The 26,618-nt window shown below is 39.7% G+C and overlaps 1 protein-coding gene across 4 annotated transcripts in view; it reads left to right on the top strand.

The window, feature by feature from the left end:
- Positions 1-24,705, top strand: part of LOC140242135 (fucose mutarotase-like) — a 269,459-nt gene extending 244,754 nt beyond the window's left edge. For 3 of the 4 annotated variants that reach the window (XM_072321896.1, XM_072321901.1, XM_072321900.1), the window contains one exon: positions 24,477-24,705. In XM_072321896.1, the coding sequence (XP_072177997.1) occupies positions 24,477-24,678 (202 nt within the window). In that variant the 3' untranslated portion in view covers positions 24,679-24,705. Of the gene's footprint in view, positions 1-18,837; positions 19,691-24,476 lie in introns of those variants that run through there. The other variant, XM_072321898.1, reaches the window with a different exon arrangement.
- Positions 24,706-26,618: the final 1,913 nt, after the last annotated feature.

The following is a 26,618-nucleotide window of genomic DNA, read 5'->3' as shown; positions in this document are numbered from 1 at the left end:
CTGTATTAAAAAAAAATACGACCTAATAGTACACCATGATCTAGTCTACTGCCGATTCCACAGCAGAGTAGATTACCAAAGAAACTGTTCACACAGTTTGAACAAGGAGCTACTTTGTCTGTAGTAGCTCCTTGGTTTGAACAACCACCGTGGATACTCGCTGTGATGCCATCAACGTCGTTCCCCAATGTTCAACTCTTCAGACAGGTGGGCTGTGGGTAGCAGCGGGCCAGATGGAATGACAGGCCTCGGGCTGGGCATGGTTTTCGCCAGGAACGTTCAGGCTGTGAAGGGGCTCGGCCGAACTTCGGAGAGGTGGAGGAAGAAACTTTTCAGGAGCAAGACAGATGGATAAAGCGACTGTCTCTGGCGATACTTCGTGGCCGGGCATAGAAAGTCGGCATGTCCGAACCTCTCCAATTCTTTTGGTGTTTTTTTTTTTTTGTTTTGTTTTTTGTTTTTTGTTTTGGTTGAACACATCTGCCTGTGTAATAAAGAACAAAACAGAAACATTTTCATATATAATTTTATTACCATGGTTCCATGAATAGACATTTTCTTCAACTAATATACGATTCAATCGCACATCCCCTAGTTTATGTACCAGAGTAAAATGATATTCACACAATGCCTTCCATTCTGACTAATAAGAAATTCGCGGAATAAAAATAAGCGTCATATAGGCCGATATAGGCCTTACGTGTTTTCACAATCTACAGACAAAAAACAAAAACAAAACAAAATAAAACAAAAACACAAATACACATGCACACACACACACACACAATGCGAAAAAGAACAGGTCATGTTTGTTTATATATTTACTAGAATAACATTACCTTTGGTGACTGGCTTCCAATGCGCATTCCTGTCTTTTCTCGATTTGCTCCTGAGATCTATAAAAAAATTGATACAGTGGAATAAAGATTCATTTTTTTTTTCACGCGTGAACGTATATTGAAAGAGTAATGTCGGGTATAATACAACGTATCTCATTGACTACCATGATTCATCGCAATATCCCGCGTTCCCTGTTAATGGAATCAATTGAGTTTTCACAGCTTAATTCCGAGACAAACTTGAGTTTTATTTATTTATTTATTTATTTTTGGTGTCCTGTTCGTATCGCTTACAAAAACGTTCAATTCGAATTTTGATGGCCCGAAAAAAGAAATGTATCGTGGCCTACCAATGAAAGGAAGCATTTTTTTTTTCGACACAGTTCTCCGATGGAACCGTCAAAATAATTATATAAACTGTTTAGAAGTTTGGTGGTCTGATTTCATTTTCAGAGGTCCCGAGAAACCACTAAAGTGCCATTTGAGATGTAGAGTATCCATATCCTACTTCTTGTTATGATGAAAGTGTAAAAGGAAAAGACATTGGTTGCATTCATAACCGACAATCTATGAAAAATTATACACACATTGTTCCCAGGATGAATCCCTTTTGAGAAAAAAAAAATACATCTGAAGATTTTTTTTTTCTTCTCAGAAGGGATTCATCCGGGGAACATAATCATAACATCCTAAAAAGTTTTAGAACCTGACATCAAGCTGCTCCCACTGACTGTGATAACAAATTATGAAATGGAAATGGAATTATGCAACCTGCAAATCATCTTATAGCTTGTCAAATTAAAAAAAATCATATTTCCATCTATAATAACTTTCATAATTATTCAGCACACTTCAAAGAAAAGGGCACATCAAAGCAAACAGCAATTCATCATGATGGATCTATGTACAATATGTATACGATCTACATAGATGGACAAAACTGACACAGTGAATGAACAACCTACAGTCTTCTACGGCATATAGCGTCTCAGTCAATTTAATAATAACAAACAGTAATAGAAGAGCTTTGGAAACAAAAGCAGACAAATCAAAATACACTGTACATATAAAAAAGTATATAGGATACTACGCAGAGAAAATTGAATGAAAATGATACGCAAACACACGCACATAATCATGATGCATCGGACCACTGAACCTCCGCCAAACGGCCATGTTAGTCGTTATGTTGCAGGTATTGTATACTTCATTTTTATGATTATGATATGACAGATTAATTACATCATAAGGCTGAGCTATGTAATATGATGTAGAAACGGTTATTATAAATAGGGGCTACTCAAAGGTAGGGAAAAGAAAATGACACGACGAGGGTGTAATGCTGCCGCGCCATTGTGTTCCCCTGTTTCTGATACTACCTAGTAGTACAGTGTAGATCATCCCCTTCCAAATCTCATGTAAACTATACTCGACAGAAATTATAATCACCCCTTCCCATTCTCTTTGGGCACATATTATTCACTTTTAGAATTAATAACGAACATTCCTTCATTTTTGACTAACGAATCTCCTTTTTGGAATAACGAGCTTTATTTCGTTTTCGGATCGATACACATAATCTTGAGAATACTATGGACGCTTCAGAATAAGGAAATTTATTTCATTTTCAGATCAACGAACCCTCGGCATAAGGGACCCTACTTCATTCTCGTTTGGCCGATTACTCCTTGCGAAATTCATTATTTAGAAATCTATTTTTCTGAACTTTTTACACGCAAAAAACCTTGAAAATCAAGGTGAAAAAATAAACTAATCAAATCTTTTGTGGGTCATCCTACATACATCTTTTCTAGCAGGCACAGGATATTCTTCACGAGATAAACTTCAAGCTCTCACATCATGCACTTATACGGATAAAGATGAGTCGGACTGACTAACTTCTACACTCAATGCCTGTATACTCACTTTTTCACTCAGGACATCGCGAGCTGGGGTCGGTAGATCCAGGTGTCGCGTCGGTTCATTTCTACGGGATGAAGGCATGCATCTTGTCCAGTTTCAATAATCGCGATCCCTTCGTTGTCCCTTACGCCTCATTTCGAAAGGTTCTATATTCTTTTGCGAGATTTCTGGGTCGGAGACGTATGTATACCTCGTCTTGCAAAACCTAATTGTTTTAGTTGCTCTCGAGTCGCGTCGGAATCCGTAGAGCTCTATGCGCAGCATCACACCGAGGAAAGGAGACTATGTGCCCTCAAGTAAACAAACGGAACGACGCGACGGCTGATATACATGTATAGCGCAGTGCGATCACAGAACTCCACACACACGCGACGTGCATACAGTTCTGCAAAATGTGCCATGAACCCCCATGATTACGCAATATTCCCACGCCGCGCCGTCTCTCTCCCAAATTCACGGAGGTGAAAAGGTCAACCTCCCAGACCAAGCCGTGCGGTACACATCGCTCTCGTGTGCGGAAGATAACGGTTGAAAAAGCCCAAGCCCAATGTAGTCAAATTCAAACGGTAGAGGGAGGTAAGGTCGTATCACAGGGAAAGTGTGGGACCCACACTTTTAATCGGACGACGTATTTTTGCATTTCTCAGCCATTTCTAGACCAATTTTTGTCAAACAAACTTTGAATTCCCCATAAATTTCAATGCTCTTTCATATTTCATAAGTAGTTTCTCATTATCTTGCCAAAAAATTTCATCCCGACGTGCCATCATCAACCAGAACAGGACCTCCCCTTTAAAGGTCACATCCAGTCTTCTGAAAAGTTATTAGGGCGTCATGAACAAAACGAAACCCCAAAAGAATACGCCTATTTCAATTCATCATGTTTCCTCCGAGACAAAGTATCCATAGAGTTTGATGAATGACTTAATCGGTTTTCCATAGCAATGGATGAAATGGCACACATAGCAGTGAATGGCATATGTATGACAGCATGAAATATTTGGTGAGAACATTACATTTTTCTTGTGGAAACCCCCCCCCCCAAAAAAAAAAAAAAAAAATGTATCTGGATTTTAAAAGGATTTACCGCAAAGACAGCGGATTAATGTTACAGTAAGAAATCAGAATGCTGTCTGATGAATGGATTAAAGTTACAACTTTTTATTTAACCCGTTGAGGACGAGTCCCGAGTATACTCGGGCAGGTGTCTATGGGAAATGCGTGTTGTAGCAAAATCAAACCGTCCTCAACGGGTTAAGAATGAATTCAAGGGTATCATCTACTTTGTGTGGCCAAGGAGGTACTAGGCGAGCTCGCCTAGTACCTCCTTGGTGTGGCTTATGGAAGGAGCATTCCATGTTGTGTGAGTTACTGTAAAGCGAAGGAATGTTCGCATGCATTTCAATTTCACGAGCGCCAAGATTCGTTAAATTGAAATGCATGCAAAAGTTCTTTTCTACAATACATGCATTGAATGCCAGGTACATTTCGCAAAAATCTCATGCCGCAAAAAAGGCCATCGGCTACAATTCGCGAAGATTTGCAAAGATTCTTCATTCATGGATTTAATCAGAATCGGGTAAAAAGCATTCCTTCTCTCAGAAGGTCGAATTAATGTCGTGTCAAGTGCTACGTGAGTGAAAACAACATGGATGAATGATACCCAGTTCAGTCACTTTTCAGCTATAACTGAATAACTGGTCTTGGGGAATCTCCGGTAAATGCTGTTCATTTCATTTCAGTGCCTTTCCAGGCAAAAGTTGTGTTTCCTGTCAGTTTATTTTACCTTGGAGGTAACCTCATGATGTCATTATGTGCTGAACAAGATACAAACAAACCTCAAAAATGGCAAGTGATGCAAAATCCAGAAGCAGTCGTTTTTTTTTTATTTGTTTGGTTTATTAATACTTACATGTATTTTATACCCCCGCCACACATGTGTGAAGGGGGTATATAGGAATCACTGTGATGTTGGTCGGGCGGGCGGTCGGTCGGTCGGTCTGTTGCAAAATCTTGCGTCGTGAACTCCTCCTGCAGTTTTGAAGCAATTTAAATGAAACTTAGGGTAAATGATGATATTGAGGTATAGATGTGCAAGACATGTTTTTTGTGTTTGTTGGACAATGCGTTGCCATGGTAACCATAATTTTACCAAAACTTTATGGATTGAATAACTTCCATAGTATTTAAGCAATCAATTTCAAAATTGGTATCTATGATGATCTGTAGGTGTAGTTACTGTACGAGCTGAAATTTTCGCGTACAGATATTTTCGCGAATTGCTACTTGGAGGACATTTTCGCGTGTTGTTAATTTCGCGGTTGCGAGTGTCTAACTGAACGTACTTATTTGCGCGTTGTTATTTTCGCGTGTTGTTATTTTCGCGGTTCAAAGGCGATTCGCGAAATTCGCGAAAATAAAACCACCGCGAAAATTTCAGCTCGTACAGTATGCAAGATACTCTTTGTGCTTGTGCTTGATAAAGCGTTGCCATGGTAACCGCATGTATTCTTCGAAATCTTGTGGAGTGAACAACTTCCACAGTTTTGAAGCAATTGAAATCAAATTTGGTAGGCATTATGGCCTTGAGGCATAGATGTGGAACACATAAACTTTGTGTTTGTCGGACAAAGCGTTGCCATGGTAACCATAATTTTACCAAAACCTTGTGGATCGAATAACTTTTCCGTCATTCAAGCAATTAAAGTCAAATTTAGTATGTATCATGATCTAGAAGTGTAGTTTTGCAAGACACCAATGTGTTAGTTTAAGGGAAATGTGTTGCCATGGTAACCACTCATTTTTGTATCAAACTAACCATTCAAGCTATGAAGGTCAAATTTGGTGTGTATGATGGTCTTTAAGTGTAGTGATGCTGGGGGGGGGGGGGAAGCATGTTTGCATTTGCAGTAAGTTTTATACTCAGTGTCAACTCTGTAATTGGACAGTAAACTAAAATTATTCTGTTTCCAATTCGACAAGTGCACAAACTTGGTATTAACGTCATTGCCCTCATGACATCACATACTATAAAGCAACACTAGGGGCGGGGATATTAATCACCTTCAGTGATAATTCTAGTTTTTATTTGTCTTGATGCTAGCCAGGATGTGTTTGAAATTTGATTTGTGCTTTAAAGGTAACCATGATTATAACAGTGACTTGCAAAAAGAAAAATACTGCAAAAAAAAAAAGCTGTCAATACAAAAGGAGATACGTGAGATTACAGAAGTAAGTGCAACTGGCATTTTTGATGTGTAGTTGTTGTTGTTGTTTTTTTGTTTTTTGTTGTTGTTGTTTTTTTTTTTTTTTTTGGGGGGGGGTCATGTGAATATAACATAAATGCCATGGCATTGCTGTGCCGTAATAATGTCCAGGGGTTTTCCCAAATCTGATTTCTGTGGGGTACATTATGCTCCTGAACAATTGGCACATTCATTTCAATTTACCACATGGTGGTTTGCAAAGGATTTGCCCGAGATGCTACCTTTAAGCCCTAAATTCCAAGGTGTTTCCCTTCTTCCACACCTCCCCCCCCCCCCCCCCGCACGCCATTCGCCAATCCCCTTACAAACATACGACATCCATAAACACAAAACACAGCACGACAGACACCACCGCCTAATCCCTCGTCTCGCTGTAATGACGACACGCAACCCTCCCGCCGTACCTATTCCGCTCCCGTGCTACTTACTCCTGGCAAGATTTAAGGATACGAGAGATTATCACCGCTTATCCGAGTCAACCACAGTTTCAGCCAAATGTCCTCAAAAACCATATCATTGTCATAAATACCATGGCAACATTAACCACTCATAGCATGGAGTAGGTGTGTTGCAATGGCACCAAAGTGTAGTGGAAACTTTTCACAGTTGGAGTGGAATTCTTTTTTTATCTTTTCCAGACCCAGCTCTGGTCGGGCTTGAGAGATAGATCCGATCACTGCGTGTAACAAAACAACCATACAGACAGTCATATATACACATATGTATGTATATATAGCACTGTAATGTAATAAAATCTTACATAGTGGTACGGCAAGCAAATGAGAATATCTGATTGTGATGAGAGAGATATATTTAGATTTGTAAGAAGGGATTAATGTACTTTTGAGAGGAGCGCGAGGCGGGGGAGGGGGGAGTACTTTCAGACTGGCAACAAGAACCCCTTTTTAATTCTGTAATGAATTTTGTTTGCTGATTGGCAGGCATGCTGGAGAACTTCTTTGCCGATCAGCACAGATGTGTGGAAACTAATCGTCAATGTACAGAGATTACCTAATCCCCCAATCACTATTGTGTCACTGTGGCTGTTCTGTTGGACAGAGCCACATTTCATTGCTACAACTGAGTGGGCTTACGCAATCTACAACTAGGTCAAGTTCGGACGGATTGCTGAATGAAGATGAAAATGTTTGGAAGTCAAGCACAGTCCCTGAGCACATAGAGGATTAACATGCAGTGCTATGCAACACCTTTATCAAACTTTTTAGTTAATACCTGGTAATAAAGTAACCAAACTTTTTAGGTAATACCTGGTAATAAAGTCAGAAAGCGAACTTAAGTGTCTCAGATCGCATTTGGCCGCTTGTGGCATAGAGACATTTTTTTTTTCCCAATCAAGTTTTGCTCCTGTCCAAGTACCAGTATGCAGTCTCAAATCTTTAGAACGGGATTAAGGAGACGCATAGAGCTGAACTTGACCTTGTATTCACTTCCACCATGGTGCATCCACACAGGTACACACTCTCGCATAAAAAGAGTGCAGAGAATCGCGCATTTGAGTGTTAGATCGTAGGCATAGCGCAGATCGTAGGCAACATAGCTGTTCTTTGGAATATAGTTTGCAGCTGGCGGACAAAGTGGAGAACTATTGTAATTTCTGATGATGCTGTGACACAGATGGAGTTTAAAAAGCGTATCTGAAATGTGATAACAAACGAGTTCCATTATCCAATGTGAAACCCCTCACGTGCAGACAGATTGACTTGATGAAAAGAGAGCATGGATAATTGAATTCTCCTAATGGATGCTGTGAGCAGATTCAAAAATTAGACATGATCTCTGAGACAAACACATCAGGGTAGAAGGTTATCTGGGCCATGAAGATATCTTGCATATGACACAGATAATTGAATGAATAAAGAAATAGATGATCATATTCTCATTTAATCATCTATCATATATTTAGATTTACATTATGCTAGCTATGTATTTTCATGACTAATTTCATAATCAGTTGATTTGTCTACCTGCATGAGCTAACAACAACAACAACAACAAAAGTGTTTCTTTTTCCAAAGTTTCTCCAATAGAGTACAATGTTACGACTGGGAAATGAACTTCTAAAGCAAAGACTGCTTTAAAAAAAAATGCTGAACTAGCGTAGTACTATATATGGAATTAGCTGAGAGCAAATTATGACAAATTGATAAAAAGATATTACCTATTTCATGTCAGTATTATCTGCTAAACTACCTCATGATAATGCCATAAATAACCTTTTTTATTGTAATGAAGCAGTCATGTTCTCAATCATATTTCTTTATGGGCAAAGTTCCACGGAAAACAATGAAATTAGGTAGAAAAGAAAATAAAGATAGAAATTGAATTGAGCTCAGGGCCCTGTTGGTGAAGAGTTGAAATTGATTATATAGTTGATTTTAACTGTAAGTCTATGGCAGCCTGTGTGGTAAGGAAATTTAAAATTGATTTTATCTTTTGTTAAAACGGGGCCCTGATCTCATAACCACACTCTTTAGTTATTCATGGAACATGCAATGCCTTATGAAAGAATAGACATACAAATTTGATGGGGATTACCAACAAGAAAGCCTCTACCTTCAATGAAGAATAAAACCCAAATATATGTGGATTTAGTGAATGTTGCAATATCAAAGGACACATCAGTGAAGTTTTGAGGAAAATTGGACAATCTATTCGAGAGCTATTAATCTAAAAGTTAAAGGACAAGTTCACCTTCATTAACATAAGGATTGAGAGAATGTAGCAATATCTGTAGAACACATCATTGAAAGTTTGAGGAAAGTCGGACAATCCGTTCAAAAGTTATGAATTTTTGAAGTTTTTGTGCAGTCACCGCTGGATGAGAAGACTACTGCAGTGTATGATGTCACATGCGTACAACAATATAAGGAAAATATAAAGAGAATTTCACAAAATGTCATCTTTTGAAAAAAGTACACATTCTTTTGACTCGTTGCTGACATATGTTATGGGTAATATTATTCCCATTGCCTTTAGAAAGAGGCAAGTAAAGTGCTCTTTTATTATGCGAAAAAAGTGAAAATATGTTGAATTTTCTTCACATTTTCTTTATACTGTTGTACTCATATGACATCACGAGCCTTAGTAGTCTCCTCATCCAGCAGTTCCAACACAAAAGTTTTACAAATTCATAACTTTTGCATCAATTGTCCAATTTTCCTCAAACTTTCACGAATGTGTTCTACTTATATTGCTGCATTCTCTCAATCCTTATGTTTATGAAGGTGAACTTGTCCTTTAAGGTGCTGCAATCACTGATCAGAAGACTATAACAATTTTTGATATCACAGCAGGACAACAACATACAGGAAATCCCGCAAAATTCACATTTCATGAAAAGTACACATGCATTCCACTTGTTACTGACATAATTATGTTGATGGTTATACTATGCCCCATTATTGCCTTCTAAAAGAGGTGCCCTTTTATTGTGGTAGAAAAAATTAAGATATGTTGAATTCTCTTCATATCTTTTTTATACTGTTGTCCATTTGTGACTTCACACAATGTTGTAGTCTTCTTATCCAGTAGTGACTGTGCCAAAACCTCAAAAATTCATAAGCTTTGAAGGGATAGCCTGATTTTCCTCAAATCTCACTGATGGGTTCTAATAGAAATAAATCTTGAGATAAATAATGTTGAATGGAAATTGAAATTTCATCCATGTTTAAGTTGATGTTGATAAATAGAGTAAAGTCAAACAAGCAGAGCAGTTGGATTAGATCAGACAAGGAATGAGAAAAAATATTAGATCAATGAAAAGCATTAAATTTCACATTTTCATAAAACAGTGATATTAGTCACATCCTCACATGCAAATTACATGAAAAGATAAAATCTTTAGCTCACAAACTTTCAATGGGTTTGTGGTCAATACCATAGCAACTAAAGCCCGCTACCTCCTTAAGTCATATTCACTGGATTATTACATCGCAACAATTGTTTGACCCCAATTTTTTTTTCTCTGAGATTTTTTTTTTTCAATTTTTTTTTTCAATTTTTTGTCAAGGTCAATGTGAGATGTACAAGGCAATGGCATTAACACCTTATATATAATTTGCATATGTATTAACTAATATCACTGTTTTGCAAACAGAAAAATATACAATATCTAAATGCTATAACTGTTGTATCTTTGTATCTGTTCTTCAGATGATACTTCTTGCTAATCAATTTGTTGGGCTTTAAAGGGTTTGTACAGTCCTGGTTGAGGTGAGGATTTAGCTTTTAACGTTTTGCGAGATATTCAGAATCCACTTTATGAGCTGTCAAAGAGCATGCCATTCTAAGGGGTATCAAAAATTTATTTGAAGAAAATCGGTGTTGTAATTGCTGAGATATCCAAAAACGATGTGAAACAAAGAGATCCTAATAAAAGGCATGGCCTGTCGCCTTTTATTATTATCACTTTTTTGGATATCCCAGCCATTTGAAAACCAATTTTCATCAAATAAACGTTGAATCCTTCTTGAAAATACATGCTCTTTCATATTCCATAAGAGGTTTCTCATTATCTCACTTAGGAATGTTCAAAACATGAATTCCCACCTCAACCAGTACTGTGCAGTCCCTTTAATCCATTCATTTGTACCAAAGCCAACTTTAATGTGGAGTGAACTTTCATTTTCTTTTGAGTGTTATCATCATGTGACGTTGGTGCTGGCAAGTCCGCAGTGTGGTGGTATGAGGAAGGAATTAATGCTCCATTTATCCAACACCCTGTCGCTCCAGGCAGCGCTGGGGAGGTAGATCCCAGCTCTTGCAAGACCTCTTGTGGCAGAACCCTGCAAAGGAGGTCTGGAGAATCTCTCCAGGAGAATATGGGGGGATTTCTAGGCCCATTCTCATGAAATATATATGTATTTTTTAAATAAAATCAAAGCATTTGAATTTTCTGTTCATTGTGCAACAAAACATTGCAGATTTAGAAATATATTTCAACTTTTTGCCATTCCGTGTGCCCATGCAATCGGCTCGGAAGTCTCTTATGTAGATGCGACTATATACTACAGCGTAACATTAGCTGTTGCTGCGTGCTAGCTCCGTGCATCGAGTGCGGCCATGGGGAAGAAGCCAAAAGTCACATGAAAAGCATAACAATTCTTTATGTGTGTATTTGTTGGTTTGTGCATGTACCGTATGTCCAAGAAAAAAAAATTACAAGTGGACCTTCCGCAGTGATTATCTTTAAAAACAGCAAATCAATTTAGATACAAGTTCAGGGTATGAAACTAGAACTTATTGCCCACATATTAAAGAAAACCCCATTCAATTTGCTCAAGTGGTCAAAGAAAAATGAGGAATTTTGTAGTGGATGTCAGGAATCTCCTCCCTCCAAGTTCTGTCTATTGTATTCACACACAAGAGCATCGAAGTGCTAAACTTGGAAGAATCAGACTCGTGACATGCTATACAACAATCCTTATTTCTCTGTGACCAGTTTTGGTTGAGACCTAATTTCAGGTTTCTAACAATTTTTGGTGAGATAATGAGAAACCTCTTATGAAATATGAAAGGGCATGTAATTCTATGAAGAATTCAACGTCTATTTGATGACAATTGGTTTTGAAATGGCTGAGATATCCAAAAAAGAGCGATTCTGATAAAGTGTGGGACCCACACTTTATAACCATTGCTTTGTTTTACTTTGTTTTTGGATGTTTCAGTCATTCCAAACCCGATTTTCATCAAATAAACTTTGAATTCCTCTTAAAATGGTATGTTCTGTACTATATCATAAGCGTTTTCTTGGTATCGTGCAAAAAGTTAAATGCCCAATTCTCATCTCCACCAATACTGTACTATCCCTTTAACCAAATTGAATGGGGTTTTCTGCAAAATAGAGCTAAGATGTTACATTTTAAGACCCTGAAGTAGTATTTAGACAGTTTAATCATATTGGGTGTTATCAATGCAAAATTGTAATTTTGTAATTGTAATTTTTTTTTTTGGTGGGGGACATACTGTAGTGAGCATTCTCATTTCAAGTTGTCTCATCAAATTTCATGCAAATGTAAAAAACCATATTCCAGTTTGCAACTTTTCTAGATTTTCTACCATTGTTCAGGTGGTTTTTGGCGCAGAGTTGCTCAGTCACCTTTTTCGCAGTGTCACAGTTTTACGAGTACTGAGATTTTGTAAGTGGCAGTATGAAACAACCCTTTTTTGTACCCCGACCTGGCTGCCTAACAGGGAGCAGGGTCTTGTGTGCTCCCTGATAATTCTAGAGCTCTAGATCTTCTATTGTGTCGTCATGCCCAGTTCCTGTAAAACTCTTGCTTTTAATTTGTTTGATTTTGCTGTGATGTTGATTTTTAAACAACACGTATGTCGATTTAAATCACCTTAAATGAAGGTTCACTAAAAGATACTAGCTATGTTGCCAGTGGTTTTCAAATTCTACACTGTGTCTTAAGCTACGGTCACAAAGGTTCATACGGATGATGCGTTCGTACGAATGTCACTGTTCGTATGAATTCTGGAGTTCGTAGAGATTCGTAGATGGGGCACAGATTCTTGCAGCCTTCTTACAAATTTCGTACGAACGCTGTTTAATTCGCAAGAACCAATTGTGTACCTACGCCTCACGAGTCCTTTACGAACTCCTTACAAACTCGAACAGTTGTTCGTAAGAACGCTGTACGAATCTCCGTTCGTAAGGCATTCTTACGAAAGACGTAAGAGCCCTCTATGAACGACTTAAGGCATTCTTACAATCATCATAAGAATTTAAGGCTTCTAGAAGTGTCTCTCGACCCTACAAAATCTTGCATAGTTCTCACGATGTTCGTAAAATGCCTTTCGAAGTGGGGGTTTCGTACGAAATTTAAAAAAATCTTGGACAAGACCATCGACCATGCTACAAATTTATGAACAGTCTACGAATGGTCTACGAACGCTGCTTTTGTACAGCATTCTTAAAGGCATAATTTACCATTTGCAGATGAAAGCATTAGTGCTATAAAATAGTTCTAAAATGTGAGTTAGGGATAGAAACAACCACTGTCAAAATTTGAATCCGTATAATCGATGTTAAGTGTTGTTAAATACACAAAATGTGAACAATAGTTATAATAAAAAATTTTCCAGACTAAACCGTATACAGTTACGGTTTATTGAGAAAAACCCCGATATCTCCTTATATTTTAGGTTTTATTGCAAATATTTCATATGGTAGGAAGTTTTATGATACAACAGACCTACACATATGCATCAAATATGATATCTTGAAAATTTTTGAAATCACTGCTCCCAAAAGTAAACTGGACCTTTAAGAAGATCTTACAAAATTGTCTAAAAATTGTTTGTACGGCGTTCGTTGCAGTTATTTGTGACCGAGCCTTTATTTGCAGATTATCTGTCATCCAACCTGCCATAAACTCACTTCAGATGTGAACACATATGTACACCCTCCACTCCTCCCATTTTGGTTGCTTTTATCAGAATTAAGGTTTCCAGACAACTTTCAGGCTGTTTTGGGCAGTTGATAAATGCAAGGCTGTTTTGATTATGGAGGTTAGAAATGCATTCCCAAAGACACCAAAAAACAGTGCAATCACAAAGACATTTGAGGCAGAAATGTGTTCCTGTAGATTTGATTTGATTAACGCAAAGTCTGTTTTAAAGGCGTTTATAGTTCATACCTGCCCGAGCCAACCACTGCCAACTACAGATCTCAGCTTCTCGGGTAAGGGTAAAAGTGCGCAATGGAGCTTCGCAGTGACAAGGCCTCCCAAACGACTCACGGCAGAGTTGATAAATGCAACAACTCAGTCTATATCTGGTGTCTATTGTACTAATGTTGAAGCATGCATGTCAAAGCTGATGTTGCTGTAGCTAATTTTTAGCATGTGAACAGGAGCCAGGCCTGTATGAAGAGTGCAACACTGATTGATGTAATATCTGTGTCAATAGCCGAAGGGGAAGCACTTGATGTGTAGTTGACCTTTGACCATGCAACCCTGCGCGACCTCTGTAGTTATTGTTTGCAATGACAGGGATAAGTGGCCTATCACAACATACCCTCAGGGATGGAGAGCCAGTCAGAGAGCTGGAGAACGAACGAGAGGGGCTGAGAAGGAGTTGTTTCCAATCCTATGATCTGCTTCAGATTGCTCAGTTCTCATTCAGGTTGTTCTCAAGACGTGCCAGAGAATGGATGATGTTGACCAGACATATACTCTCATACTGTGCACATTCCGTTTGCTGTCACCGTTCACATTCCATGCACATTCATTGTGTCTATCTTGTTTATCCGAATTCCAGAAATGAGCAAAGCATATGAGTAATTCACCTACCCAGCCCATTTTGCAATAAAACGCAAGCCCCCTGCAGGGGAATGCAATACTCCTGCAAACTGTCATTCACTCGAAGCCCCCCCCCCCCCCCCCTTTTAGTTTTGTTGTTGTTGTTTTTGTTGCAGAAATGCTTGTTATATGAAATGCATGGTGTGATACAATGAGATATCACAATGTTATGACACTTGAACAAAAAATTCCCAAAACATGAGTTTTGCCAAAAGAATGCACATGTGCCATTGGCATGGACTATGATTATGACATATACAATTCACCAGTTCATATGCGGGCAGAATAATTTGGAGAGGATATCCACAGGATGTAAAAAAGATAAACACCCGTTACGCTTTTCGAAAATCATTACGAAATTATCTCTTAGAAAATTTTGTATAAATGATCCCCTAAGAAAACCTGTAAATATGTACATGTAATATTGCTTCTGTGAATTTTGTAAATATAATCTACGTATATCATTGAAAGGACTGGCCTCGACAAGCCTGCACACCATTACCAGTTCTGTTTTGCCAAACTGTATTTCAACTTTTGACTGTTGTGACTATGTTAACGATGTTTGTTTGGTAAATAAATTTCATTTCATTCAAATTTCATTTCATTCATTTCATTCATTTCATTCATTTCATGTCATTTCATTTCATTTCATTTCATTTCATGTCATTTCATTTCATTTCATTTCATTTCATACACTTAAAAAAAACAATTACCAGTAGTTTAGCATCCTAGTTAGTAGCATGGTATCATTTGTGGCTACAAGGGAAGAATCCAAACATGCATATGGCAGTCAGTCGTCAACAATGTTATGCTTTCTGCAGGAGAACATTTTCATGGCAAGTTGTCTCAGTCAACATCGATGTAAGAAAAATGAAAACTCCAAATCCCACCAAAAATAAGGAAGTTATGGAGTTTTTAGCTCACCTGAGCCAAAGGCTCAAGTGAGCTATTGCGATCGCCCTTCGTCCGGCGTCCGTCGTGCGTCGTGCGTCGTGCGTCGTCCGTCGTGCGTCGTCCGTCGTGCGTCGTCCGTCGTGCGTCGTCCGTCGTGCGTAAACTTTTACATTTTTATCTTCTTCTTGAAAACCCCAAGACCGATTTTCATCAAACTTGGCAGGTAGCATCCCTAGGGGGTTAGGAACTCAATTTGTTAAAATGGGCACCATGCCCCACCCAGGGGGCCCCCAGGGGGGCCCAAACCCCCCAAAATTAAGGAATCTGTAAAAATCTTCTTCTCTAGAACCAGAAGTGATAGAGCTAAGTTAATACTATGAGTTAGTACATTGATGACTGTAGTTTCAAGTTTGTTCATGGCAGAATCAGGGGTACCCCCCTTGGGACCCAGGGGAGGGGGGTGGGGAGGGGTCCTAATGGGGCCTAAATCATACATTTTCATCTTCTTCTTGAGAACCCCATGACCAATTTTCACCAAACTTGGCAGGTAGTATCCCTAGGGTGTTAGGATCTCAATTTGTTAAAATGGGCACCATGCCCCACCCAGGGGCCCCAGCGGGGCCAAACCCCCCAAAATGAAGGAATCTTTAAAAATCTTCTCTAGAATCAGAAGTTATAGAGCTAAGATAATACTATGAGTGAGTACATTAATGACTGTAGTTTCAAGTTTGTTCATAGCAAATCCAGGGGTGCCCCTCTTGGGGGCAGGGGGGGGGGGGGTTGGGAAGGTCCAAATGGGGGCCTGAATTGTACATTTTCATCTTCTTCCTGAAAACCTCATGATGGATTTTCGTCAAACTTGGCAGGTAGCATCCCTAGGGGGTCAGGATCTCAATTTATCAAAATGGGCACCATGCCCCACCCAGAGGGCCCCAGGGGGCCCCCAATCCCCCCAAATGAAGGAATCTTTAAAAATTTCGGCCCTTATTGTACATTTTCATCTTCTACTTGAGAAGCCTGGTCAAATTTTAGTAGAGCTGTGAATAATTTAGATTAGTGACTGCGTGAAAGGTGAACTTGCGATACTCAGGTGAGCGCTAGACCCGCGGGTCTCTTGTTATGATTCTCATTGATTGAAGAATGGAGATGTCGTAGATGTAAATTTAGTGCAGTAATGATGTCTTTGTCTCACAACTTTTCCACTGGTTTTGAATATGTTTTTAGGGAAAAAAAACAACCTAAAAAATGAATTTCAGTCTAGATGATTTGTGCAGTTTTTGAGAGTAGTTCATGCTTGGTGCACTTGTCGTTTGTAACAAGTGCCTGCAAGATCGGAAGAAGAGGAGGGAGTATGGGTGTAGGCTAACAAGTCGCTGACCTGGGGAAAGACTTCCACTCCCCTTTCATGCCTGGTACAATGCCTGCCTCTCCTGGTTATGGGCACAGGAGGGGTTCCGATCCAGAGTGGGAGAAGGGCGAAGTTTTGGGCCCAGCGGTCGTCGTCGTGGATAGCTCCGGCTTGTGTGCGGCTGTGCCGCCTCCAAAATCTAAACCATCTTGACAGCAGCAGTGATGGGAGAAGGAGAGAGAGGGGGAGGGGGGAGGGAGATTGCGAGAAAGTACTTTTAGAGAGATGAATGCAAGTGCTTGACATCTGAAGAAAAGTGTCATTTCTTGCGAATATAATGGCACCTTGTTTCTATAATCTCTGGGAATCAGCAAGAGGGCTAGCCAACCCCTCTCACCCCAAACACTGGTTTCATTTGTCTGGCCGTCGCCAAGCGATATCGAACAGACTCTCTATCTCCCTCTCTCTCTTTGACTCGCACCCTTTCAATGAAAGTTGATTAGATCGGCGCAGTAGTAAGAGATATCGGATATAATATTTCACTTTATAGAAGGATATGTTTTGATTTCGTGTCCCATATCACTGTGACACTGTGGGACGCTGGTGCAGGCCGACAAAAGTCGCAATTGAAGGGTGCATGAATGGACCAGCTGGAGAGAAGTGCTACAACAATCTTTGCATTCATTCCTTACGTTCATTCAGGCACTTTAACGTGTCATTCTGAATTTGTTTGGGATTGGTGCCGGGGTTACAGCTGCAACCCACTTTAATAGCTACATGAACTTTTCAGCATTGACTCGCAGTCATTTACTTAATTATGAAGGTGTATGAATGTCACTGCACCCAACTATATGTTAGGATTAGCTTTATTAATAAGGTTCTTTGTTGTTATCTCCCTCTGCAGGTCTGGTGGGGCTTAATGTATGCCAGTAGTTAGAGTTAGACAAGATAAGGAACTACCTATGCAAGTACTAGAACAAGATAAGGAACTACCTATGCAAGTACTAGAAAGTCCCAAATAGCCATCTGCTTTTCACTATATGCCTAGCATATGCTGCAATTCTGTTCCGGGAGGCAATATCATTGGAAGTCACTACTTATATGGATACAGCCAAACCTGTCTATAGTGGTCACCCCAAGGGAGATGAAAAAAGTGGCCATTGTATACAGGTGGCCGCTATAGACAGAGTCATTAATATGGTTTTTCTCATTAGGGGAATTGTGTTTCGTTGGTAGTATACAGCAGGTGGTCACTATAGACAGGTTTGTCTGTATTTGTTCACCTCACACAAAATTGAGTGAAAGTGTAAACTTCTCTCAAAAGCAGTGAGGGATGAGAAGTTTCTCAATTCTTGCTACGTGTGAACGCTCCTTCAACACACTGCCAGACTCCCTTATATGTCACCAGGTTATACCAAAGGCCTAGTCATAAAAGTCTAGAACTCATTATGTGCCGTGTTCGCGTGCCTGACGCAGTCAACGGCTTGCCAAGTTTAGATATTTTGCTCAAATTCGCAAAACCACCCCTACCAGTCAAAAAATCACAACATGACGAAAGCTTCACTCGCAATTCTATTCCTTGCACAGATAGGTTGCGTTGTGTGGTGATTGGAAAGTGGTGTTCCGTATTAAGGGTGTTTTGAGTAAAGTGAACTTTTTTTGTCATGGTTGTGTCTTGGAAAGTCGGGACCTGGACAACAAGATGGCTACTGGCCATTTGAATGATATATCATCATAGCTTTGTCATAAAATTTACATTACAGCAAAGCTTGGAATTTTCTCTACAATTTTTCTCATTTTTATTGCATATACCATTAACAATTCTATAAAAAGTTACATGGCTTTGAAAAAGAGGATGTTTCCTGAAAGCACTCATGCAGGGGGGTCTACTCTCAGTCTCTTTAACCCGCTGAAGACTGGCTAATTTTGCTACAACACACATTTCCCATAGATACTTGCCCGATTATACTCGGGACTCGTCCGCAATGGGTTAAGGTGATAAACAAATGGCTCATCCATAGCTGTGTGTATACAGAAATTACGATCTTAGCAAATGTTTTGAAGTCACCTGCATAGAAGATCGAAGGAATCCATTTTCAAGCTCTGCATTGATGTTTTAATAGTTGTTGCCTTTTTCTTGCTCATGTATTATTCCCATTCAAGATACCAGGTAAAAGTGTCTTCTTAAAATTTGTCCTTTTTTTTTTCTTTTCTTTTCTCCTCTGCTCTCCCCTTTGCAGGGAAGAGGCAATTTATGGCAACATTATCCTGACGAAGGGAAACACCTCCTCGTGAAGGATGGCTGGCTATTCCAGTCTCCCCCCTCGCGGGATGAGGCAGGACCTCGTGGAACAACCAGGAACAGAGCGTGGGCAAACACGATTGACTAATGAACCAAGTGTACTGCATTTTGGGACCAAGAAGATTTTGGATAAGTTTTTTTTTTCTCTTTCTCTTTCTCTGTCTCTGTCTCGTTCTCTTTTCATATATATCACATGACAGCTTAGGGAGATGTTATCATTTCTCATGTAATGCCCTTAATTGGTGTCTGCTAATATTTGAGTCTACCAAAGAATATTGAATTGGATTAAAGGTTTAATGTAGCAGTCTGTATGTCTCATTGAAAATTGTATTTTTAGCATTAATAAATCACAATGTGCCATTAAGGAATTGTGAATATGATTCATCAAGTCGATTGGATTTATGTTTTCCAAGTGTGGACCGTAATGATGCCTTACCAGAGCATCTCTAACACCAAATATGGAAAGGATATCTCAGTGCAATAGCTGACAATAAACATTCTGCCTTCGTTTAGCTTTAGGGCTCAAAAAGATATACAGGATAATGTTACAGATTGTTCTAGTCACAGTGTGTGGGTATGTATGTGTGTATGTGTATAACTCCTTTATCTCTGATGTGAAATTATGTTTGTTAAACTACACTGGAAAGGATACTTTTCTTTGAACTACCCATATTCTGAAGTGGAGGCCTCCTACATTAAAGGACAAGTTCACCTTCATTAACATAAGGATTGAGAGAATGTAGCAATATTAGTAGAACACATCATTGAAAGTTTGAGGAAAATCGGACAATCCGTTCAAAAGTTATGAATTTTTGAAGTTTTTGTGCAGTCACCGCTGGATGAGAAGACTACTGCAGTGTATGATGTCACATGCGTACAACAATATAAGAAAAATATAGAGAATTTCACAAAATTTCATCTTTTGAAAAAAGTACGCATTCCCTTGACTCATTACTGACATATGTTATGGGTAATATTATTCCCATTGCCTTTACAAAGAGGCAAGTCAAGAGCTCTTTTATTATGCGAAAAAAGTGAAAATATGTTGAATTTTCTTTACATTTTCTTTATACTGTTGTACTCATATGACATCACAAGCTTTAGTAGTCTCCTCATCCAGCGGTTCCAACACAAAAGTTTTAAAAATTCATAACTTTTGCATCGATTGTCCAGTTTTCCTCAAACTTTCACTGATGTGTTCTATTAATATTGGTGCATTCTCTTAATCCTTATGTTAATGAAGGTGAACTTGTCCTTTAAGGCATAAGAATGTCTATTAATTTAACACATTTTTATAGTCGTCAGCAATGCTGAATGATATGTTTGTGTGTATGCATGTGTGTGTTTGTGTCTGATCGTGTTGCCCACCAACTGGACGTTACTCAGTCATGCTTTGCCCTGTTTGCCTTATTTGGATGGGTTGAAAAAGAAGCACAAAACTTGATGTTGTATTCATGTACACTTATGTGAGGAATAAAATCTGTCAAATTATTGCCAGTGTCAATCAGATGAAACCACAGTAAAATTGGACCTCTGAAAAGAAAAAATGATATGATCACCATCATTCTCAGTAATTTATCTAATCATCCTTGGTAATTTATCCAATAAATCATCCTTTTGCACTGTTTCTATGGAAGTTGTTGGGGGCATGTAACCATGATGGCTATTCTGTTTGCAATAATCTTCATATTCTTTTTAACAACAAAATTAAAAATATGATGTTTTTCTCATACTATCATACAGATTATTCTTCATTCATCTGTCATGGAATATGTGTTCGTAGAAAAGAATAATTTTGATACTTTATTCTCATCAAGAAACTGCTTCCTCAATGAGAATAGAGAAATGATAAAATAGACCCTGCATAATTTTAAGACCAAAGATTTTGTACATTGTATTTTACATTCTCATAGTTTTTGCCAACATTCCTAGGGAGTGTAACAGTCACTGCCTTTAAAATCATGTCAGGAATGTGATGATTTGGTTGTCAAAGCAATGTGAGCTTAAAATGCACTGTAGGTAATCGTGGAATTAAGCATACATGATCAAAGTTATATACATGAATAAAACAACATATTTATGGACAAATGAATGTGCTGAAAATGGAAAAAAGAGATGGTTAATTTCACTTATTTAGCTGAGATACACCACTTTGAATATGACAGATTTTGACAGTTGAGATGTGACATTGTGATATTGATCTATTTGTGATTAAAAGGGTTATTGATTTACCAACAGACCTGCCTTGATATATCTGTCAGTATGTTGCATTATTGCTGTTATAGTACCTATATGATATCTTTGCCAGATACCTAGTCCAGGCATGCTCTGCCCATGTGTTAAGTTACAGAACCTTGCTTCAGCTTTTAAAGTTGCTGGATCATGTCCTGGTACACATACTCGTAATGATTCTTGATGTGTTCGATTTTGTTGTATCTCTCCAAGGCCATCTCAAAACTATGTTCATCCGGGACATTCAACTTGTATTTGTCCCGACAGAGACTTTTCTGTTAGTTTTACATATTTGCACAAAGGAAGAAGTATTATACTTCTCAGTTTCTTGAACTTAGGAATGATGAATATCTTGTTTTATCCTCTGGATAGATCTCTGGGTTTCAGTGATTTAAAGATTTGGAATCCACTGCAGGATCACATTCTGTCTTAATCAAACCATGACACACGAACACACAAAAAAAAAAAGAGAAAAAGAAAACAAGGTTATGCTGTTGGGCAGACATCTCTGTCTCTCAAAAATGTCAAATGTTTAGGAAAAAAACAACAACAACATGGCAGCCAAAGCACTAATAGAAATGGGAACACCTCTCCTTTGACATGTAATGGTGGCTTCATTTTGGAGGGTAAGGACAGCTAGGATTTGGACAGGACGTCACTCTGACTATCCGACAATTAATTTTTATTAAAGAAAGTGATTTTCACCCAAAATTTGTGATACGAGGTTTTATCACCCTAGGGATGATTAGTCCTGTGAACTGATGGTGGAGGGTCAAAACAAAACAAACTCTGCCCCTGTAAAAAGAGTTGTGTTTGGTGTTAGAGGTTCACTGCCCTACCCCATCTGGCCCCGATCCACCCCTGCCAGGCGGGACAGCCGGATGGAAGACAAAAGACTCCTAAGCACACCTCAGTACCAGGCACCAGACTCTCTCCTCCTCATCACATTCTCTTCCTCCGCTCTCTCCCAATATATTATGCTGTACATTATGGGGCCTATGTATGATTATGTATGAGGAGGCACCATGGTGTCACTGATGCTCACTACATTACAAGGTCCAGCATTCAAATCCCGCCACTGCTCTCACATAAGAAGTGTGTTCCAGAGCAAGGCATTTTAATGATCATAGTGATCTTCTCTACCCAGTCGTGTGATTGAGTATTAATTTTAGGAAGCTGTGAATTAATGAACGTATGTGTTGCGAGTCAACAGGTGTATGTTGGAATGTGGTAGCAGATTCTAATTGGATTACAAGTGAAGTTCAACCTACATTACTTTGAATTACAGAGAGGTGACTGAAACTCAAACCATTTTCTTTCCACACAATGTTGGAGGACCAGATTTGAGACCAGGCTCGAAAGAGATAACCTTGAACCCACATTCAGTCATAAGGGCATTTTACACTTGCAGATTTTTGCTTAGTCCCGTACCAACGGTGGGGCTAAGGGGGGGCCTCAGCCCCACCGTTGGTACCGGACTTTCCTTAGCCCACTTTCTGTTTACACTTGTTTTTGCCAAAGTGGGCTAGCCCCACCGATAGTCCCGTACTATCTGGCCCTGCAAAATAGCAGGGTTAGCACCGCAATTGCGGTGCCAAGCAAGCGAGTGTAAACAGATCGAAAAAATAATCCGGGGCTAAGCGATGGAGACGAAGTCCGACCCCCACTGACCAATCAGAAACGAGGAAATCAAGTGCTGCCGGTGCGTGCGTGTACGTGTACAGTGCACAGCGTAATCATAAATATTCATGTGGTTTGGAAAATACCGGACTAGGAAATACGAGTGTAAAAAGGTCAATTTTCTCCTTAGCCCAGACAAGAGCTTAGTACGGGACTAATTGGCGAGTGTAAAAAGCTGAAAAAATTGGTACGGGACTAACGATAGTCCTGGGTCAGAGAAAGTAAGGGGTTAAGAAACACAAGTGTAAAAAGGGCTTTACTAACCCCCCTCCCCCCCCCCCCTTCCACTGGTGAAAAGGAAGAAAGGAAAAAAATGGAATCTGTCCCTAATCCCAAGCAGGGTGAACACCCCACTTTCACCTCTCTCCCCCTCGTCAGAAAGCAGAAATCGCGATAACTGTTTTCGCAGAGGGGGATGGTCTTGTTTTCTTTGGCCTCCTCCGCTAAGCTAACCAAGACCCTGGGAGTTGTGCAACCGCAAGTTCCCCGTCCCCTCATTAGGCCATTTCTTGACGCATTAAAGCTCAATCTCCGAAATCTCTCGTTTATCTCGGGGTCTCCTCTGCTTAGCCCCACCCCGTCCTGCCCTGCTGTGTCTTTTCTGAAGTAGGTCATCGACTCTCTGTGACTGGAGACTACAGGGGTACTCCATGGTGGTCCTCTCCCTGAGTTTCTTCTCCGTCTTCTTTATATTTATACTCCTTTCCGTCCTCACATCTGCTGGTCAGCATGTCAGCATGTGTCTGCTGACTGCCAGAGAAGAGTCCTGGTCAGTAAAGAGAAAGAGAACCAGAAAGGTGTTAAAGTTGTATTTGTACCTCATGTTTAACATGATTTCCCGTACAAGTGCTCGGTCATGGACACGTGGTCGCAGGGTGAGCGCTGCAAAGTGATCAGCTTCAGGGTTCAAGCCTCTGGCCAGTATGTGCCACAGCAAACATGCAAGCAAGCGCAGAGATCAGTACTGCTGTACTTTTTTGTTCCTGTGTAAGGACAAGGGCACAATGAAAGGTTTTTCAGTAATTTACAAGTCAGTTAAGGTGACATACAGTAGAAAAAGAAGTACATGTAGACGCCTTTGAATAATGTTGGTGTTAATGGATTACATTGTGTTACAGACACTCAAACATATATATTCATGTATGTTTATCAATATTTGTTGTTATGTGTTTTGACTACATATGTGCCCTAATGCTTACATAAGGAGTTTCAAATTCATGAACTCTACAAACTGTATTTTGCAGATGTGGTTTATCATTGGTTGCTGCGAACCAGTCAGGACAGTAGTTTCCCTGGACTTACCATCGACATTTAATCAGTGTCCTTCTAGTTTATAGTGGTATGATAAATGATCCAATCTCGCCTTTTCTCCCAGGCATGAAAAGCCATGAAGGACATAAGACCAAGTTGAGGGTAGAAGTTGCAAATGATTTTAAAGAGAATTTGAGAAATGTCTTGGCTATCTTCCAACTTAATCTATTTCTTTTCAGAACTGTGCTGAAGTACTTAATAATAGCTATCAATCATTATGATATTACAGAATAGCAAGGGGCTATACTGGCCTGACCAAAAGAAAGTGTGCCATTTACGTCAGACCTGTTCCTTGTTTGTGCTTTGTTCAGAGCTTCTGATATGTTCCCTTTTCCCTGGGTTTGTTTTGGTCAGGAGGTCAACATTCGGATTCTGGTGTCATTCTGGTGACCACAACCAGGGGGTAGTCTTGGTGTTCAGGCCCTGCTGTAGTCTGTTGACAAGGCCCTTTCACTGTATGACGGCTATAATGGGCGAGCGAAGGGAGCCCAGCCGAGCGCGACAGTGCCAGGGCCTTTTGGAGATCTGCTTCACATACATGTATTATCATTCATGACCACAGGAACCCTACTGAATAATCATATTACGGGATTCCGGTCGACCAATGGAATTGCGTGCTGCACACATACTCCGTCTTGGCATTGTCCACAACCTGTGTACATGTACCATTGACCTCCAGTGAAGGTCAGTGGCATTTGCATTCACCTCGTACAAATCGGCCTGAAAGGACAGACATGCAGATTGGTTGATTTTTACGAATCAGATCTCAAAAGGTCCTCTCACTGTCATGCTCGGCTGGGCTCGTTTTCTTCACCCCTATTCATTTACTTTATACGTACCATACAGCAAGAGGGCCTTGGCAAAAGGCTAGCCCTGCTGTAACATTAGTATTTCCTCTCGTTTTATCAGTCTTATGGGCACTCGTGGGCATTAACTTTCGTCATGATCAACATCTCTGCATGCAGTTCACAGCCACTAAACCATCTGCACACTTTGGTTGCATTTTTGCTTTAAGGATTAATTTGTGAAGATAAGTCAGCGTTTTGAAATGCTGATCCTTAACACCGCTATATAGGGTTACTGTTTATGCTCAATTCTTTCAAGCTTGAGAAAGAGCCCATTTTGCAAGCATGCGCTACACATTATTGAAAAAGCCATGAACTCCTTTGGTAGCGAGCTGTTTAGCGTACATGATTTTGCATTTATGCTTCCTCAGCCAGTGTGATTAAAGTCCAGAGAGAACCGCCGGTTGTAAACATGATTTGCATTTATGCTTCCCCAGTAAAGATGAACAAGAGGCTCGCCAATCATAAATGTACCTTTTTGTGCGCCTTGAAATGTTGTTTTGGAATGGTGTTAGTCTCAAAGTGAGTCGGACATAACTGTGTTTTGCAGGCCTAGTCCCGTAAAACCCGGTCCATGAACCCTAGGGTCCATGCCCGGCCATAGTGGGGGCTACACACATGTAAACAAGTTTTTCCTTTTTTCAGCAATCACTACAGTACAGGTGAGTGGGTTTGTCTGTGCCATTGGGTCCACTTGCATTTACATCAACAAAAGATGGACCTGGGGCCAGCCCTACTTTTGGTACTGCACTTGGGCCCGCGTGCATATACACACAAAAAAAAGAAATTGCGATACCAAGAAAGAAAATAAAAATTCTTTTAATGGTTGTAACTGAATTTGAGTGCAAGCAGCAATTGAATGGCCACGGACGGACAACATGAAATGAAACAAAAGCAACAACTGTTTGCATATGTCGAAATGTGGACCAAAGCATATACTGGCAATCTACAAACATTAACTGGTTATAGACATTCGTTGCATTCTTGCAACATAGTTACACTCCTGCATGTTTGGTGTTGATGAAGCCAGAAGTGCTTCACACCCCTTTGGGGAATACCTTGTTGTGGAACCTGAAATCATTTGGTATTAAAGTGTCTGTGTAAGTAGACTAGACATCATGGGCTACACTTCTATGGAATATTTCTTTATTTGTTTACATGACAGTATTATGCAATTCATTCCAAGGTTATCAAACCTTCCTAACACACCTTTGAAGAGATATGAAGAAAAAAAAAGCAGGGCAGTTAGACAATGGTGCTTCCATGAAAGTAATTTGAAGGAATTATGGTGGCAGAGAGGGCATTCACCTCTAAGTTATGCTTTTTCCTCCCTCCCCCCCCCCCCCTTCTCTCCTCCACACCCCATTCCTGATAAACCAGTGGGATCTCATGAAGTGCTTTCACACTTACAAAAAGGTTCATATGAAACTGTATTGAAATGATAAACACAAGTATTTTTGTTGTTGTTTTTGACCGGTTACTTGCATGCAAACCTGCACCATGTAGGCCCTACAATCCTGCTATTAGAAAACACCTTTCTCAAAATCAAGTGCAGCTGAATCTGAACTGGACGTGTGTTCTAAGCCAGTTTTTCGTCCATTCTGGATCCACATTACCTGTTATCTCCGCGGTTTGACCCTCCTAAATTCTG

Source organism: Diadema setosum, chromosome 18 (assembly GCF_964275005.1).
Source record: "Diadema setosum chromosome 18, eeDiaSeto1, whole genome shotgun sequence".
In the NCBI taxonomy this organism is placed as follows: domain Eukaryota; kingdom Metazoa; phylum Echinodermata; class Echinoidea; order Diadematoida; family Diadematidae; genus Diadema; species Diadema setosum.
This window is presented reverse-complemented; position numbering and strand designations above follow the sequence as displayed.